Consider the following 12324-nt stretch of genomic DNA (forward strand, 5'->3'; position numbering starts at 1 on the left):
GAGAGCAGGGGAATAAATATTCCAAACTCATCCCCAGACTCTGGAAACCAGAGGACTGAGCCCTCGCCCCACCTTCATGGCCAACCACACACCCTCCCCTGACATCACCCCTCTTCTTGAATCGGTCTACCCTCTTGTGTCTGTGCCCCTCAGTTCCCCTTTGCCAGATGAGCGAACTTTGATCTCTAGAACTTACTGCCTTCCAGTCATCATTATTGTTGACTTAGAGTGGTCAGTTCCTCTTGGGCCAGAAACCCTTCATGGCAATGAAGAGAGTGGTGAGTCAGAACCAAGAAAAGAGAGCATGTCTGGAGAGAGATGAAGGGCCCACACATTGCATGCTGCCGAGGGTCAGGTCGGATGAGGACTGGGAGCTGACCCTTAGATGGTCAACATGGTGGAGGTGGGAACCTTGCCCAGGGTATTTTCGGGGAATGGTGCCTGGGAGAGTCAGCTGGGGGTGGGATGATGAGGAAATAGGAATAAAGGAGTTTAGGCTTCAGATCTAGGTGATTCATTCAAGAGCCTTTGCTATGTAGGGAAGCAGTGCATGGGGTTTGTAGCTGACAGACCTGAGTGGTCAAGGAGGGTTTTCTTTCCCTATCATGGGAGCCAGTTAGCGAATTGCCAGAGCTGTGAGCACATGCTGGTGAGAAGGACTGGACACCTGTGTGCATGGAAGTGACCGGGTAGAGATGGGAGGGAAGGCCAGGGGTGGGACAAGGGGCAGGAAGGTGAACAAGTGAGCATGGACATGGCCTTCCATCTCCACGGGAAATAAAAAGCACGGTCATTGCCGAGAAGGAGAACATTGGAGTGTGGTGGGAGGGTTGGGGAGGAAGAGGGAAATGGTCATCAAGAGTGAGTGGTAGATCCATGCAGAGGACAGTGATCTAAGGAAATCGGGCTGATTTTGTACTTTTTCCCAGAGTGTGGGCCACAGAGTGGAATGGGCAGGGCTGATCTTATCCATTTGCCAGGCAAGTGTAATGACAGGAGAGAGAGAAAGGTTTGCAGAGGGGGTGGGAATAAATGACTTGACCATGGTCTTTAAGCTTTTAACTCATCTGTCCATCTACTCATCCATTCCCCTTTCATCCATCCATTCTCCATCCATCTTTCCATCCATCTTTTTATCCATCCATCTATACACGCATCCACCCCTCTGTCTGTCAATCCTTTCATTCATCCGTCCAACCATCAATTCTTTCATCCATCCAGCCATCTTTTTATCCAGCCAGGCATCTTTCCACCTGTCTTTTCATTTATCCATCCACCCACCCATCCTTCCACCCACCCACCCATCCTGCCATCCACCCATCCAGTGTGTGTTGAAACCCTTCCAAGTGCAGCCGAATGTGCTGAGTGCAGGGATGTGGCGATGGAGGGTGAGTGAGGGAATTCACAATCCCTGGGGAGCCACACTCGTTCACAAACTGCTCTGAAATCATCTGAAGCCATGAGACCTGGCCTGGCAGGGGGACTCTGCTGAGCTCACTCCATCAAGCCCGGCCCTTCATTGTGGCCCCAACAGACCTGAGAAGAAGGAAGAAAAGGAAAGTGACAAGCACCGTGCAAACCTCTGAGTGCAGGGCACCTGGATGCCCTCTCGGGGTAGACCTGACACCCGCTGCTGTTCCATCCAGGTCTGCTCTTGGGGCTCTCAGCATGGACTGCGCTTCCAAACCTCATGGGAAAGTTTGGTTGTGAAGTTTCTTTGCCCCGGGGTGCATCGCAGGTACGGGTTGTGCAGCCAAGGAAAAGGCCACTCATGGAACCATAGCCCGTTATGCATGGGCGTGAAGGAGATGCAGGGCAGGGGTGTCGAGAACTGCCCAGGACCCACCGACACACCAGAGATGATCACTGCAGATGGGAAACATACTCAGAGTGGATAAACAGTGACCTGGGGCCAGTCGGTGGCTAAGAGGGGGGATCAGAACTCTCCAGGTGCTCTCCAGGGTCCTGGCTGTCACTGGGCTGTGGAACCTCACCCCCCTCTAGACCCCCCAGGAAGGGCTACAGTTCTGCACGAGGAGCGGGGAGCCAGGTTTAGGAGCTGGCGGCCCATACCATACAGGCCCCTGTACCTCAACTTTATTGGCTGGGAAATGGGGACACATTGTCCACCTGGTAGGTTGGAGGAGACTCGATGAGGTCACACCTGCAGGGCAGACAGCACCATGCGCTCAGATGCGCTGACTTCATGATGCCGCAAATGTCGCTCGAGGTCCCCACCCCTCAGCTGCCCCCTGCCCACCGCTGACCCCTCCAGACCCTGGCGTTTAGGACCCCAAACACACCTCCCTCTACCCTCACCGTGTCGCGGGTTCCCCTGACAGTCTGGGCCCCGGGCTCCAGCGTGGGAGCCCTGCAGAGGGAGAGATTGGCAGCTGTCCCTCTGCCAGGACAGGACCAGAGATGAGGGCACTGGGGAGGGTTGGGGGTGGGGTGGGGAGGAAGCAGACAGGAGAGCAGCCCCCCTTTCCTAGAGCCTCGGAGGAGGTGGGGGAGAGGGGGCACTGGCAAGATGTAAGTTAGCGAAGGTTCTAATCAAATATTTATCAGTTAATTGATCTCCGGAGGCTGCGGACAGCGCCCTCCCCCTCACCCGGGCCTTTCCACACTCCTGCCTGGCTCTCCGCTTCCCTCCGCTCCTCGCCCTCCCCGCCTCTCCTCCGCCATCCTGGAGCCTGGGTGCTCCTCCACCCCTGGGAGCCTCCCGCCTCGCAGGCCCCTCCTCCCTCACTCTGAACCCACCCTGGGTCTCGCTGGGCCAGAGCCAGAGGCTGGCCAACTGGGCGATGGGGCTTCTCGGCTACTTGGGAGCAATGAGGCAGGACCCTCTAGCGAGGGGCGGGCCCTCATGAGTGTGTGCATGTGTGCACACGCCTGCATCCATCCACTTACCAGGGGTGTGGACTGCCCCAGTTTCTGCAGAGAGAGGGGAAGGACCTGGGGGCTTCCCCAAGGAGGAAGTGGGGACGAGACCTCTTGTTCCGTGTTGGGTCGCCCAGAAGTGAGGGCTGTCAGCACCGAGGAGGAGACTGGCACTGGGGGGGTGCTGGGGGCAGGGTGGAGCTGGGCCCTGGGCTGTTGTGGGGGCCTGCGGTCGCTGGCTAGAAGGGAGGTGGGCAGGCAAGCAGACCATGGCGGTGGGGCAGGGCTCTGGCCTGAAGGCAGAAACCAGGTCTTCCATTCAGTCTCCGTTGGCCTCGTGTGGCCAGTCCCCTCAGGCCACCTCCCCCACCACGATCGACTCAACATCTGGGGAGTTGAACTAACTCTCCCATCGGACAGCAGACCCCACCAGGGCAGGGACTACCCATCCCGCTCCCCACTGGAATCACAAGCCTGGCACCCCAGCTTCCCAACACACAGTTTGGGGTGAATAAATAGTCACCAATTGAAGGAACAGCAGTGAGCAAGTCGGCATGCCGGCTAGAAGAAGCACATGTCTCGGGGTGGGGGTGGGGAGGTGGACAAGGAGACAGACTCTAAAACTGAGATCAGACACACGGAGGTTGACAGGGGTGGAACGGAAGCACGTATCAGGTCCCCGCTCAGCAGGGCATCAGGAAAGCAGTCAACCATCACCGTGCATGCAAGGGTCCTACACGCTCCAGGGGCGCCTCCTGCAAGAGGTGACCCCTGTCCTTCCAGGTGGTGAGGCTCCTTCTCCCCCAGAGGCACCCTCAGAAGGCCAGGGGGTGCCTCCCCTGCTCAGAGTGGCTGCTGAGAGCCTGCCCCCTAGTGTGTGTCCACAGCGAGGGTTGGCCAGAACACCAGTCCCCTCCCCCGAACCCACGAGGGACCCCAGTCCCTTCTCTGAGGCTAAGAGATTTTCCACCAGAGCTGTCCTTTGTAACCAATACCAGTGGTTCTCACAGTCCCCAGACTTGGAGAGGAGGTCTGGGGTGACCCGAGATCTGCACTGCTGACCAGATCCCAGATGATGCTGATGCTGCGGGTCCCAGCACCCCCTTTGGAGAACCACTGTCCTGGGGCTCTTCCGGGCCTCGCCAAGGGCTTCTCAGAGCCCCAGGTTGGCTGGGGTCAGCATTGAGGGAATACATTTCCCCCTGGGGCAGCAGACCTTTGAGGGTGGGAAGGGTCACTGGGACGTCTTGGGGATCCTTGAGACGGAGGCCAGAACCCTCTGTGCCCCACGGACAGTGCCTCACCCTGTGGCCACCGTGAGGCCCAGTTGTACGAGGCTCCATGTCTTCACGATCAACTCCAGTCCTCCCCTCTGCAGGCTGTGAATCGTGTCCTCTCACGCCTGCTTTACTGATGAGAAAACCGAGGCTTAGAAGCCTTTCTAAGGCCAGAGGGCAGGGGTGAGGCCATCCAGGGCCAAAGGCAGGATCCTGGTGCTGCTGGAAGCTTCTGTGTCTCGACTGGGCCCATGTCAGTCTCCTGGTGGGGAAGGTTTCACAAGCTGTCACCGCTGGGGGGCCCTGCCCTGTAGAGGGTACACAGGGCCACCCTCAGCTATTTCTTACAGCTGTGTCTGTCTACAGTTATCTCGAAATGTTTAATTATTTTGAAAACTCGCTGGATTAAAAATAAACCTTTAGTGTGCTGGACCTGACAAATTCACACAAGTGACTCCAAACCCAGGGGTGTCTCGCCGCAGACCTGGGCTCCCCTGAATGCCTCCGGCAGCCCAGCTGTGAGCTGGTTGCCCCGTGCTGGGGGAGACCCCCCTCCCAGGCGGCCTGGACAATGCTGCTGAAAGTCCAGTTCGGGACCACAGGGCCTCGCAGAGAGGGGCCAATGAAAGGAGGCAGAGTCCCGCCCACACCGCGGTCTAACCAACCTTGCTGTCTCCTCCGCAGGGCAATCAGGACGCCACGGCTCCGCCTGAAGCGATGGCCCAGCCCTACCCCCCAGCCCAGTACCCCCCTCCGCCACAGAATGGCATCCCCGCCGAGTACGCCCCACCCCCACCGCACCCCACGCCGGACTACTCGGGCCAGACCCCGGTCCCCCCGGAGCATGGCATGACCCTGTACACACCAGCACAGACCCACCCGGAGCAGCCAAGCAGTGACACCAGCACACAGCCCATCACAGGGGCCCAGACAGTGCCGGTAAGGGCCCCCCAGCCTCGGAACTCCAGGGGAAGGGGCCTCGGGGCCTTCGTATGGAGAGGCAGCCCATAGCAGGGCAGGTCTCCACCCAAGGAAGGCGCTCCCAGCCTTCCGGCCCTTCACCATCGGACACCCAAGAATCTTTCTGGTGGGCAGATGCCACGCAGGGGGGCCCCCCTCCGCCTCCCCAAGCCATAACTTCAGGCCAGCTCTCACCTCATCTGGGAGATGGAGCGTGTCCTCAACCATCAGTGACCTGTTAATGGGAAGCAAGGGAAACGGCCAGGTCAGGGGGCCTGGGCTCGCCTGGAGTCCCAGGGGAGCCCGGCAGCAGTGGGGGCGGGGTAGGGGGTGCTGGCGGCAGTGAGCAGAGGCCCAGAGCCCCTCAGAGCTGTCTCGGGTTGCAGGCCCTCCTATCATCTCTAATCACTTGTAATCTACCTGCTTGGCTGCCCTCCAATCAGATAGCTTCAATTATGTGGTTGTGATGCAGTTCCAAGGATAAAGTGCTGAGCCTGGCACTTCTTGGAGATTTCCTGATAGCCAAGGATCAAGTCCAGGAGTGGCTGCTGCCCCTGGCCCGCCTGGGGTGGGCGCCCTGTGGAGGGAGCCCCTCCGGAGACCAGGCTGCTGTGGCCCTGCCCCGAGCCCCCTCTGTTGCACCCTCCATGGGCCCGTGCCCCGCTGAGCTCTGGGGCTCTGGGTTCATCGAGCTGGCCCTGCTGGCCTGGTGCCAGTGCTGGCTGGTGGGGGCCAGGCAGGAGGCCAACATGCCCTGCACCGTGTGCCTGATGGGCGCCCCGCTCCCTGTGCCCCTCAGCCTCTTAACCCAGCCTGGCTCCCATGGTGTACCCCTAGATGTGGATGTCACCTTCCCTCGCCGTGTGGGCAGCATCCTCCAAACTCTGGGGAGAGCGCCCACCCAAGCTGCCCCCCACTGAACCAAACCCTCCTGCCCACTTGGAACGCTGCCGGACCTGAGTCTGCGCCAAATCCATCAGTCTTCTCTATTCTCCCAGCGTCCCTGGTACAGGGTGTCTGCCATAGATGCCCCCCAGGGTTCCACGGATGAGAAGGGCAATGTCCACGGGTCTCAGAACAGGCAGCCAAACCATACTTCCCTGGCCGCTGCCGCTTCTCATGCCTCAAACTGTGACCTGCATGTGCTCAGAAAAGAGAGGTGAGTGAGGGAGCCAGAAGGGTCCCTGTGAGCAGGTCACCTCCAGCCAGCTGGTCTCTTTCTGATGGACAGTGGCATATGGGGTGAGTCTGGGGGAAACCTCTCATGACCTCCTTGGGAACAAATGCTGACCCCCGCCAGAAGCAAACCCAGGAGACAAGATGACCAGACTGGCCACTGACACAGAGGCGGTTGAGACCGACCGCTGACGCCTCCGCAGCACAGACAGGCCTCCTGGACCGCCTGACGCAGCCTCACCGCGACCCATATGGAATCATCTTCCTTTGGCCGACTTCTGCAGGGACCTGCTTGTGCCGGGCCCCGATCCAGCCTGGGGGTGCACAGGAATAAGGGCCTGACCCTACCTCGCGGGGGCCGTCACTTCCCACCAATCACAGACATTACATGGGCCCCTTTTACTCTGCGAGAGTCCGCAGCCCCGGAGAGGACCTGGGAGTCTTGGAGAGAAGCCGACTGAGATGTGAGAGCCTCACTGCTCGGTTGAACACCTCACTCCCAGGAAAGTGCCTGGGCCAGAGAGCTGCTGAGCCTGATACCGGGCAGCCTCGGCCTTCCTTTCTCCATGGAGGGGCACTTCAGGTCCTGGGAGCGGGTGAGTCTGCTGCTCTTCCACCGCGATACCGAGATAGAGGCCCCTCAGGTGGAAGTTACTGGACTAGCAGGTGATCTCAAAGACACTCAGAATTGCCCAGCAAAGACTTCAGCCGCCGCTGCTGCAGGGTGTGGATGCTCCGACCCGGAGTGTTTCTTCCAGCAGAGGCTTTGCACCTTGCAAGGAGCTGGGGAGGGTGGCCACTGCCTGTCCTGCTCGAAGATTCCAGGAGCCACTTCTTTTCAACAAACTCTTGGTCCTTCTAGCCCTGCTGCTCAGCTGTCTTACGTCCATCCCAGATCAGGCCTACGTCGCTTCCCAGAGCCTCCCCCTTGGCCTTCCCCAAGCAGCCTGGTGTCAGAATCAGGAGGTACGAGGAAGCAAGCAGTGTAGGCTCCAGCTTGTGTCCATCCTGCCCTCTCATGCCTGTGGATTCCGTTTGTCATCATGGCATCATCTACGTTCTTTTATCAAAAGGCAGCAGGGGACGCAGAGTGACTGGGGCTGCTGATGGAGCAGGCCCTCCTCACTACTCTGCAGGAGCCCCCTGGGGTACAGGTTGGGGACCACCTCCCGGAGCTATCTCATTCTTGCAGGGTTTTACAGGGTCCCCTGCAGGTGCCCTCCCACCCACCTGTCCACCTTGTGTTGTGGGACAGCCACAGGGACGTCCTCTCGGAAACTCCACCTGGAGCGGCAGCCTTTGGTCCCCTGAACTCTTGGCTCTTGGGACTTAAAAGGGAACAGGGTGGACTGTGGTTGGAATACACCACCCCAGGGTGCCAGACTTAAAAGGGAACAGGGTGGACCGTGGTTGGAATACACCACCCCAGGGTGCCGCCTTCATGCAGGCAGGGTGTGAGCAGATGGCATCATCAGCATCGATGCACCACGAGCGGTGGCCAGCAGAGAGTTCCCGGAGCATGGCGTCATTCACAGAGTCCAAAGAGGACACACAGCTCCACCTGAGGTCCTGAGGAAGGCTTCATGAGTGGATGGCTCGAGGCCTCGTGGGGAGAACACCTCCTCCGAAGCTGGCTCAGCACCCACCAGGGGTGAGCCATGTTGGGCGAGCAGCCAACGGTCATTGTATGGGTGCCCAGGAGGTATCGGAGGACCGAAGATGAGGGGAGAGGGGGCCGCAGAGAAAGAGGGTTTCCTGGAGCTGCTTCCTCTGTGTGGCATCACCCAGCCTTGGTTCTGTCCCAGTGACGGCCCCCAGGCCCTGGCCTGATGCCTGCCACCCTGCCAGACCTACTGACCCCTGCCCACGGCCCTCTCAGCCTCTCCCAGTGCTGGGCTCGGGGAGGCCCAAGCGAAGGGGGCTGCAGACTCTTTGGAGGGTGCAAAAATGGGAGATACACTGTCCCATCCAGAGGGACTGGATGCTGCCTTGAAAGGGGGACAAGGACCATGTCACCATGTGGGCTAAGATGACACGGAAATGAGGAGGACGCAGAAGCAAAACAGCTGAGAGCAGCTGGGGAGGGAAGAGGTGTGGCTGCTGCTGTTTCTCATTTCCCTGCATTTGAGAACCAAAGGCAAAGATTGCTTTAAAGAAGAAAAAAGGAAGTAAAGTCCCTCGGAAGGCGGTGCCAGCTGCCCGGACTGCTGTGATAAATGGTGGGAAGGCCTCCGTCTCCCCTCGGGGCAGCCAGTGCGCTGTTACACTCTGGGGTTTCTCCACACATCTCACAATTTCACAGTCATTGAACCCATTTTCCTGCCTCTGTTTGCAGCTGTGCTTGGGGCCAAGGGGGGCTTTTCTTACTTGTCCTGCCACCCCCCATCACCCCGTCTCTCCCACCTCACCCTCAGCTGCTCCCCTAAGGGCCTTTGAAGTGGGAAGAAGCAGGGGGACCCTGGATCTTGGAGACACACAGTGGGCTCAGTTCTGCTATTAGGAGAGCCCCAAGGCATTGCAGGAAGGACATCCCTGACCCCAGATGCCCCAGCTTCATCAGCGCCCTCCCTTGGTGCCTCCCCTCCCGCCCAAGGCTCCCCATCTCTGAGTGGGAGCTGGGCTTTCCCACTGCCACCACCCACCGTAGTCCTGGCCACCAGGTTGCACTGACCACTGCCCTCTGCCGGCCCAGGGTCAGCATTGCATGCTCCTGTCCCCCTAGTTTCCCAGATCCTGAGTCCGTGAGTCACCTGTACTCAGGAGCAGCCAAGGGCACAGGTGTGTGAAAGGCATGGGGTGGGAGGGTGACAGGGGACACTGGGCCCAACCTGACCGCCTCACAGAAAGAGGCACAGCCTGTTGTAGCCAGAGGGCGGGGCTCAGGCTTCTGAAGAATCAGCAGATGCACGGCCAGTTCTGCCTTGGTTTGGGGGCACAGACGGGCCCTCTGATGGTCAAGCCCAAGCTTGCTTCCTACAAGGAAGAGTGGAACAAGGGAGGACAGCTAGGGAAGGGGCTGAGCCGTTGGGCTTCTCCAGGTCCTGGGCTTGGGGGAGAGGAGCCCCCACATGTCCCCCAAAAGCCCAAAGGCAGCTGCCCCGCTTTGTCCATCAGGAATGAGGGCATGTGCAGGCCAGACCAGGAGTCTCAGAGACCTGCCACCTCACTCCCCCTGACCAGCTGTTCCTCCCCAGACTGAAGGGGGGCTTCTGGTGTCAGCACTTGGTGAGGCCTCAGGAACAAGCGCAGAATCACCTGCGCAGTCCCACACTTGGCTCAGAGAACACACTCTCATCAGAAATGGGCCTGCCATGCATGGGGTGACCAGCCAGCTGAACCCCAGGTCACACATGTCCCCAGGCAAACGAGAAGATGGTGGTTTCAAACCCATGTGTAGGATTGCCCGCCGTGTGCTTCCTCTCAACACAGGAATACAGAGCTGAGTCTAAGGGGCCTTTGAACAGGATACCCCCGCACCCCTGCAGCCCTCCTGACCCCCCCTCCCCTCCCCTCCCATCCCCTATGGCATCTACTGCCCTGGGGCCTGGCTGAGCGCAGGAGTTAGGGGAGCAGCCCTATCCTTCCAGAGAGGATGACTCGGGTGGCCATTGAGGGCAGCCACTGAGGAGTTCAGAGACAGACCTCCAGCCAGTGGCCTTGGCGAGGGCCAGTCCTCAGCCATAGCATGAAGCCTCGGGTGCAGTGAGCTCGCCTTGCTCACCGTCCTGGGTCCAGGAGGCTCCAAAGCACTCCTTTGGTGGACAAAACCCACCAGAAGGAAATGGGCAGTTGCCAGTGACCCATGGGAGGCACACGCCAGCCCCTCTCCTCTCAGCTGTCCTCGTAGCGTGTCTGTGGCCCAACCTCTCTCCGCCGGCCACATGGGAGACCGCAGCCGCCAGGACTTCCATTTGTGCAAAGTCCACCCCAGCCTTGAGGACCCTGCCCTTCCCCCTTCACTCTCTGTAGGAGTATGGGACAGGAGCCAAACCCCCTGACTGTCACCTGGAATCCTGACCCAGAGGAAGACCTACTCTCCCCAGACAAAGGTTCAAGTCCAAGCGGCGTACTGGGGAGGCGATCCCAGAAAACCTGGCAGGGGAATCAGGACTTGAGACAGGAAGAGGAAAGAAGCAGTAAAAGATGCCTTCTCAGCTGGTTGTGCCCACAGGGGATGGGGATACACGACATCAGAGGAGAGCCCCAGAGGAGCCCCACGTGAGAGAATGGCATCTGTCCAGTCACCCGGTCTGTCATCAGCTCTGCTTCTGGACTCTAAGCGACACAGAACGCCAGAGATGCCAGCCCCAGGGTCACAATGAGGCCCCTCGGGGGCCCTCCCTGCACTCACCATGCCCAGCCTGCCCTTGCCCTGGGGACCCATGAGGCTGAAGGGCAGCCTGGTTGTGAGCTGGTGGCCTGACCCCATGGGGGTCCCCAGTGAGGAACCTCACACATGTGCCCAGTCCACTTGCTGCACTGCACCACCTCGAGGCCTCTTCATGGCCTTGACCTCTCGAGGAGCTGGTTTGGGGGACAGGGCGGGGAGGTGGTCCTTGCTTTGTGGCAGCTTTGTTCCCAGACACCCGAGTCTTTCAGAATCCCTCTGTTGATCAATGTTTGGGTCCAGAATCAGGACCAGCTCTGAGGCACTGGAGGTTGCCACCCCTTGAGCCCTGGACAATGCAGAGCCCCGAAGCAGAGCTAGAAGAAGAGGCAGTCTGGGGGTGGCCTCCCCGGGGGAGGAGTAGCATCCTTACTGAAGTGTGTGCCACGAGTGGCTTCCGAAACCTCTCCACTCTCTCATCAGGCTGGAAACCCCCAACGTTCCCTGTCCTCCCAGAGCTCAGGCTGTCGGGAGGGTACACTCACGACCTCAAGAGCTGTGATAGCAAAGGGCCCACTGAGGTCGGGCATCAGTGGGCAGGCTGAGCTACAGGGTGGGAGAGCACGCTGGGCCAGGGGGGCCTCGCTCTGCGATGGCATCACAGACACCGCTCGGGAAAAAGCCAGAAGTGGGATCTCTGAGGTTGAAATGCTGCTGTGAATCACAGACGGGGGGAGTCCGTGGGGCTTGGGGAAGACCTGGCATCTAGACCCTCCCCCACTATGGGGTGGGAGCTGAAGAGGGGCACCTCCCAGCCCGGGTCCTCTCCCCACAGCAGACAGACGAGGCGGCACAGACGGACAGCCAGCCACTCCACCCCTCCGACCCCACAGAGAAGCAGCAGCCCAAGCGGCTACACGTCTCCAACATCCCCTTCCGGTTCAGGGACCCCGACCTGCGGCAAATGTTCGGGGTGAGTGTGTACGGCGCCTCCATCTGCCCCCCCACCCCCAGCGCGGCCCCAGTGTCAGAACGGCCCCCGGTTTCCCCGCCTCCCGTTGCCCTCTGGGTCCAGCCCCGCTCGGACCCGAGCCTGCAGAATGGGAGGGGGGAGGCGGGACGCAGGCTCCAGGGAGGGACCTCCGTGACTGTCACCCCCAACCCTGGGCTCCCTGGGTGGCTCGGCTGGTAAAGAATCCGGCCACAATGCCGAAGACCTGGGTTCAATCCCTGGGTTGGGAAGATCCCCTGGAGAAGGGAGAGGCTACCCACTCCAGTATTCTGGCCTGGAGAATTTCATGGACTGTATAGTCCATGGGGTCACAAAAACTCGGACACGACTGAGCAACTTTCGCTTTCATGCCAACCCCTTGCCCCTCAGGCCCAGGCGGAGGCCAGTCAGGTTTATCATTCTGCTGTTGAGGGCTCCAGAGACCTCTGTGCCCAGAGGGGCACCCGACCTCCTGGCCTCACACCCAAAAGCCCCTGCCTGTCAGGTGTGCCTGGGGCCCAGCCCGGGTACTGGACCTCTCTGGGCCTGCAGCCCCCAGGCCCCGGGGGCTGGGCCAACAACGAGCCCACACTATGGGCAGCCAGTGAGCATTCCATCCTGGATCCTCCCAGTCTGTTCCTAGACTCTCTGTAAGATCCCAGCGAGTTCCTACAGGGAGGCTCAAATCCTGCGGTGACTTCATTCTGCCACGT

General features: G+C 59.9%; 1 protein-coding gene across 10 annotated transcripts in view; it reads left to right on the forward strand.

Moving 5' to 3' along the window:
* The window catches only part of RBFOX3 (RNA binding fox-1 homolog 3), a 429808-nt gene that overhangs the window by 401462 nt on the left and 16022 nt on the right, over positions 1-12324 (forward strand). For 8 of the 10 annotated variants that reach the window (XM_043905314.1, XM_043905313.1, XM_043905316.1 and 5 more), the window contains 2 exons: positions 4842-5096; positions 11456-11593. In XM_043905314.1, coding sequence (XP_043761249.1) covers positions 4875-5096; positions 11456-11593 — 360 coding nt within the window. In that variant the 5' untranslated portion in view covers positions 4842-4874. The remainder of the gene's footprint in view (positions 1-4841; positions 5097-11455; positions 11594-12324) is intronic. The other 2 variants (XM_043905310.1, XM_043905318.1) reach the window with 1 other exon arrangement.

Source organism: Cervus elaphus, chromosome 5, assembly GCF_910594005.1.
Source record: "Cervus elaphus chromosome 5, mCerEla1.1, whole genome shotgun sequence".
NCBI lineage: Eukaryota > Metazoa > Chordata > Mammalia > Artiodactyla > Cervidae > Cervus > Cervus elaphus.